The sequence below is a fragment of the Rhea americana genome, unplaced genomic scaffold, assembly GCF_003343005.1.
Source record: "Rhea americana isolate MKP2758 unplaced genomic scaffold, rheAme1 scaffold_193, whole genome shotgun sequence".
Taxonomy (NCBI): domain Eukaryota; kingdom Metazoa; phylum Chordata; class Aves; order Rheiformes; family Rheidae; genus Rhea; species Rhea americana.
This window is the reverse complement of record NW_028186072.1, coordinates 480,019-486,593: the sequence shown is the minus strand read 5'-3', so window position 1 is coordinate 486,593 and position 6,575 is coordinate 480,019. Positions and strand designations below refer to the sequence as shown.

Genomic DNA, 6,575 nt, shown 5'->3' with positions numbered 1-6,575 from the left:
TTAATCTGCATGTTGCATTTATTAAATACATTAAAATCTGCAATGTAACAAAACATTTTCTGCATACGAAATTCAAAACACCATTTTAAATGAACAAAAGATGGCTCACTTCATTTTTTTTTAAACAACTAGTGCATAGCACACTAGCTCAACTCCACCAACACCAGCTGTTCTTTCTTTTTTTTATTTGACATTGTTCACAGACTATTACATATTACAATAAGAGTGCTGGATAAAAACATGAGGTACGAAAGTGGTTCAAAGATTATAGGTCATGCAGATCATGCTAGACAGCAAAGAAAGTTGTGAATGAGAAAACTAAATAAAAATACATAAAGAATGTGCATTATAAAATAAAAAACTCAATTACACAGCTTTGCTTCTTTGGTTACAAAGTAGGTTGAACAATTTCACAGCTTTTTATTCCCACCCAAAAAAAAAAATTATACGAAATGTCAAAAAGCAGAGGAATCATGGCAATTTCTATTAGAAAGTAGAAACAGAAATGAGCAAAGTTTTCTTCATCAAAATAGCCCATCAATTATTTATTATATCACAATAACTGGTGACTACCTGTACAGATGCACTACGGTCTTCATACTTACACTCTATACAAAATTTACATTCAAGCTGGATCTTTACTACCGTAAATAAATACCAAAGGTAAATTGCCATTAGTGTTAGAAATATGCCAGGATTCTTTTGTTCAATTATTGCCTAAACATTTTATCTATTAAACGCAATCCCGTCTATCATTTTACTGATACATACATTTATTAAAAAAATTAAAAAAGTTCTGTGACATTGTTCATGTACATTATGAAAATAGCAGCCCTGTAATAAATAAAACAAATAAATGAAACTAATGTAGGCAAATGTTTCTTATATTGAAAGAACAGTGGCTCTTAAGATGAATTGTTACTTCTTATGAGATAGCAAGGCTCAAAGTAATCCATGGGTAATGGGAACCTTGGAGAGCCACCAAAGCTCTTACAGACCTCACTCCTGCACACCAAGCAAATGCATTCCTTGCATTAATCACTCCTGCTACTATTTCCCTTGTGCACTGATGCCGTGTGGACACCAGCTACACCGCGTGACACATCAGTGAGGGAAAGCTCTTGTAGGATGATTGTCTAATACTGAAAAGGCCAAACACACAACAGAAGCATGGCTACTTGCTTTCATATAAAGTGGAAAGAATACCAGTGGCACACAAGGACAGACTGCTCTCAGGTTTTGTTTTGTTTTTTTTTTGTTTGTTTTTTTTTGAATGAGGCAAGAAAGCTTTACGCTGAGGAGACATTCGGCTGCTGTGGAGGTTGCGCTGGCTGCGGAGGCTGTGCTATCACTGTTTGCGCCTGTGAAGTGCTACTAGGATTGGCCTGTTGGGTTGAAAGTTGGGATAACTGATCACTGTTTGAAAGAGATTTTAACAGTGCATTTTCTCGTTCAAGTAAAGAGTTTCTTTCAACTAATTCTTTTATTTGTTCCTTCAGGACTTCCACTTCTTCTCTTACTGCATACATCAAATGGCTTTTTACTAGATCCTGTGAAGAATAAGTTAACAGTTACACCAAATGAAAGAATAGTTTAATTCCACTCCAACCCCAGAATTTACTATTTTACTGCTTTCACTGAAGTAATCTGTAAAGCTGGAAAACTACAGCACTTACAAATAAGTTAACCTTCAGAGCCAATAACTTAGCTCTAACTCAGTATTGATGTCTTTTATTTCAAAAGTTTTGTTTCCAGCATTCAACATTAGCTAAGTTCTAGTGCACTGCAACTTTAGTACTTCTATACTCATTAAAATAGAATATTTTTCCCCAAAACAAAATATAAAGAGAAAAACAATGATATTAAAGTAGCCTGAACACAGACAGAGCTTTTTAAAGGCCTTTTTTGTTATACTGCATGTATTTACAACCCAACAGAAAATTAAGACAATAATGACTTTTAGGCAGTATCCTATGTTGGGRGCTCAGAAGCCTTTGTTAGCTACTTAGACAAATCTTTTTGGTGAGCATTTTGGATAGGTCAGATGACAGTACAGACTGTGACAAGGCTTCACAAAGATGGCAAGTTGCCTCAGCTGTACTGAGGACAGAGACCCAGAATTAGTCTGCAACTCAGAAGGAAAGCATAATCTCTGAAGTTCTAAGGACAGGATTCTCTGTTACAGAATCCCAAGCACTAAAGTGTATGGAAACACAAAAAATAAGAAAGCTTCTAGATCATCAGAAATAATATCAAATACACAAAACTGAAGCTGAACAAAAAGGTAAAGGATAGCACAGCATAAATGACAATTAAGACAAATTAGCAAAGAATTTTTATTGGAGAGACTTGTGCACTATGTATTTTCAGCATCCCTTTAAGTTCAATCACTTCATTTGCAGCAATTTGTAGGAYAACCCATTTATAAGATCTTCTAGGCCAACAGTGTAACTGAGAAGCTCTTTAGATTAAAATGTAATAACAATCCTGGTTTGTGGTCATCCCACAGTTACTAAAGTAATTTTTTCAAATAATGGTGCCAGTCTGACCTGATTGAAGAGATATTATAGACTTGCAGAAAGACAATACAGCTGGAAAGTTATGCTCAATGACCRACCATTCATCTATTAGGAATAACGACTTGATTTCTACTTACCATTGCCTGTTCTATTTTGTTGTCAATAGCAACAACACTTGCACCAGATGCACTGTAAAAAGAAAAAGAGGAGAAAACTTAATGAGCATTGAGTCATTTGATTAAAATTGTGCACTGTCACCTGTACAAGCCCTAAAACATACTTTCACTGAAAGGCCACAGCTTCAGATGCAAGAATTCAGTACATGAATCATCTGAATCCCTGCCCCATATTGCCTGGTACAGCTAGAGCTCCTGAGACACTTGGCTCCTACAGTTTGTAACTCCTCTGACTATGCTTATGACAAACAGCAAAGTGCATTAGATAAACAGCAAATTAACTGCTTTGATTCCTTGTCTTACTTCTCAACTTTCCTCACTTTGGAAGACATGGATTCACAGAATATCTGTAATATTTGTTCTATGGCTTTTCTGGAAGATCATTTTCCACTTAGAAAAAAAAAGGATCTGCACTGTATTTACAGTTTTGCAACTGAGTGGCACTAGTCAGCAGAAGAGTAAGACACATTCCAAGTTTTGGATTTCCCTAAGAGCACTTATTTGATTTCAGTGAATTTTAACYGGGTCAATGTTTACCAATCATAGAAAATAAAACAAACAGTAGTAGATTGGTTAGCGTTACAGGATAGTCTTTTTCCCAAAGAAATACTAACGCAGACTGTTCTATCAAAACATCTTAKCAGTCATCAGTATAAGAAAACAGCTATTTACTGTGGGAATCAAAATTGAACTACATCTTTAAATTGTAGGAGTTTATGGCAATTCAGGTCTTGGTATTCTTAGTCTGTTTTTCAAGCCACAGAACAGAAGTCAATCGTTTGCAGGTCTCTTGAGTGGTGCTTYAGGGGCTCTGCTGGGAGAAGAGCTGCAGAGCAGCCCCGCAGAGTGGCAGCRGCCGCGTCTGCAGGATAAATGGCATCCACAGAAATATCTTCTGTCAATCCCTTACTCTGCATATCTGCCTGCCAATTCTAGGTCTTAGCAGTCTTATTTTACTCCACAGCTTCATGTCTCACTGCAGTACTTGGACTACTTCACTGGCCTGCTAGCAGTAACTACTGATAGCAACTTTCATCTCTGGAGGAGCGTTATCAGTAGTATGCAGCTACATGTTCAAAAAAATTAACATATGGAAAAAAATGCAAGGTTTGCAGTCATACTTGGAATTTTGCATTTAATATGTAAGACACTAAAACTGTTAAAAAAACCAAGAGTTTTAAAAATTGAGTTTGGACAATAGAGTCAGAAATACCAGTTACAGACATGAAACAAAAGTCCACTCTTGAAGGAATATGCCACTATTTAGACAAATCCATTTCACCAAGTCTCTCAAAAAACTCATGAGGTGCCTTGCACCAAAACTGCATTTACCAGTAGGGTAAATCAGCTTTTAAGATAAAGTAAGTGCCTCTACTTCTAAGCTGAACTAAGCTTCCAATCTAAAACTAAAATGCTGAACACTTATTTCAAAAGACAATTGTTCCAGGGTCTTAAGTCATATTTACAGCAAGCTTCCTCAGAAAAAGTGTTTATAATTCATGACAAAGGATAAGTWCTCCTACTGAAAATACATTAATACAACAGGAATTTCTGAAACTATCAAGAACACCTGTGTGCTCAAGTCTTTGGAGTCCTCAAACTGCCACACCACTGATCAGGGCTTTCATTAATATCACTCTAGACAGCAAGTGAGGGGCCTTTAAAGAGATAAAGGCAAGAGGAGCAAAAATAAGGGCAAGAGGAGCAAAACTAAGGGCAAACACTTTGGGGTGGGATCTGCTTTCTTTCACATAAGAACTATTTTACAGCATAATTATACACATTTTGCCAATATTTTTCTAGTTAAATTTGAGATTGGTCTCAACATTCAAATTTCAATAATTTTGTGGTTTTTCTTAAAAAAACAAACAAACAAACAAAAAAACCACCTCAGCTACACTGCTTGACATTAAAGCATTCAATCACTTCCAGGAAAAAGTCTGAAGTGGAAGACAGGCAGTCTTCCCCTTTCATCACCTGATATACTAACACCCAAATGGCAYGATAGAGACACCTTTCTCATGCTGTATCTTCCGCTTCAAATTTCCACTTTTAAAAAACGCATGCAGCATTCACAGTTGCAGATATGAGGACAGCCCCCCCTGCACAACTGATCCAAAGGCAACCAAAATAACCTATCACTCTYCCATCCACCTTTTATGCCTGAAGTGATACTACTAAGTCTTACTAGAAGCCATGACAATATTTACGTGCAACTTGCATTCATTTAAATATTCTTGTTGGCCTTGGGCTCACAACAGCTAAAACTATTGTCAGAATATCCAACCAAGATTGCAGAACTGCTTTCAGTATAAGTTCAGTATCCATACTGCTTACCGTAGAGCAGATAAAGAGTCCTGGGATTAATCAGATCAATGCCCTTACATCCCAAGCCAAGCTCCCTGCTGACAGAATAGTCTTCACTTAGTTCCCAAAGCTGCCAGATATGGTTTCAGCTTGATGGTATGATTTTATTTCACTTTCAAAGAGTGCATTAAAATAGATTTTATGCTAGCACAATCCCCATATCACTCCGGTCTTTATGCACTGTTGAGTGCTCTCTACAATAAATAGCTCCTATGAGGTTTTCTCCAAAGCTGTCTACCCCTTGTGCCATACTCCAAATATATGGCCAAATCTTAAGGCTCTGTATTTTTCCTCAAATTCGCAGCAGTTGATAAAGTCAAATTTCCATTAGAAAATATTTCTATGTTATGGCTGCAAAACTGAAGTTATATGTATAATTCAGCCCTTACAAGGTCAGAAACATTTTAAGTTTTTTGCTGTCATAAACATAACTAAGAATTTATAATTTGTTCATTTAATGCAATATCTACTAGAACAAATATCCCAATTTGCAAGTTCTCAGTTAGAAGTGAAAAGACAGTATTTAGTTCTTAAGAAAGACTAATTTAAGAGACCGAGGTTTGATCTGAACCTCCAAGTTTACATTTAAATAACRTCCCCACACACTCTAACAAAAACTGTGATGATATTAAAGTAACCTGAATAGGTCTGATCAAAAGGAGATATTGGTGTGTAAAGACCACTCTGAAGCACATCAAGCAGAAGGCAAGAGTTACAGCCAACAAGAGAGTGACAAGATTACTAAGTGCAATTATCCATTTCCAGCAAGAGGTGGTAAAAACAGCATCCACCTTATGCATCAGACAAGCAAAATCCATTTTAGTCTAAGAAATCCTCATTTTGAGTGTTTCAAAAATCCTGATAGCTTAAAATGTAATTTTTCCCCATCTTGAGATCAAGGGGGAAAAATATGCTTTGACTGCTAATAAGACTGCTTAGCTAAAGCTCACTATCACATTTTTTTTAAGTAGTATTTTAACAAATACTTAAAGCTTGCACCTTGGAATTCTTTRTGTTGTATATTAGGTATATTTCTCTCCTATATTCACCCCCAAAACAGTACTTTGAAACATCTTATAAACAAAGCAAGAGAAGCGTTTTGGACAACCATGTTCATACAGATGAAGAAAACAGGAAGAGAACTATTAAATCTAAGTGCAGGTCATGTTCCTGATGCATTTCATACTTAATGCAAAGTAATCACATTTTAAACAATGCAGTACCCTGGCTTCACTGCTGCATAAACTTTATAGAACCAGTATTTTAAAAAATACAGTATGAGATTCTAGAAAAGATGTTCCTGTATCATCAGCAAGCTATAATATTGTTAAATGAGTGCTTGGTAGGCATGTTAGTACAATGTATACCGTTTACAGTTACCAACAATCCTGGTATTACACAATGATCAAGTGCTCTATACTTTAAACACTTAAGGCATATTTAGATCAATTTCTATCCAATTATGAGAGCCAATACAATGGGTTCCCAATATRAACAATTATCCAGCCTTGAA

General features: G+C 36.1%; 1 protein-coding gene across 2 annotated transcripts in view; it reads right to left on the bottom strand.

Moving 5' to 3' along the window:
* TSC22D2 (TSC22 domain family member 2) overlaps nt 1-6,575 on the bottom strand; it is a 30,621-nt gene continuing 24,046 nt past the window's right edge. For both annotated transcript variants that reach the window (XM_085302826.1, XM_085302827.1), the window contains 2 exons: nt 2,657-2,708; nt 1-1,550 (listed from right to left, as the gene is read on the bottom strand). In XM_085302826.1, the coding sequence (XP_085158952.1) occupies nt 1,290-1,550; nt 2,657-2,708 (313 nt within the window). In that variant the 3' untranslated portion in view covers nt 1-1,289. The remainder of the gene's footprint in view (nt 1,551-2,656; nt 2,709-6,575) is intronic.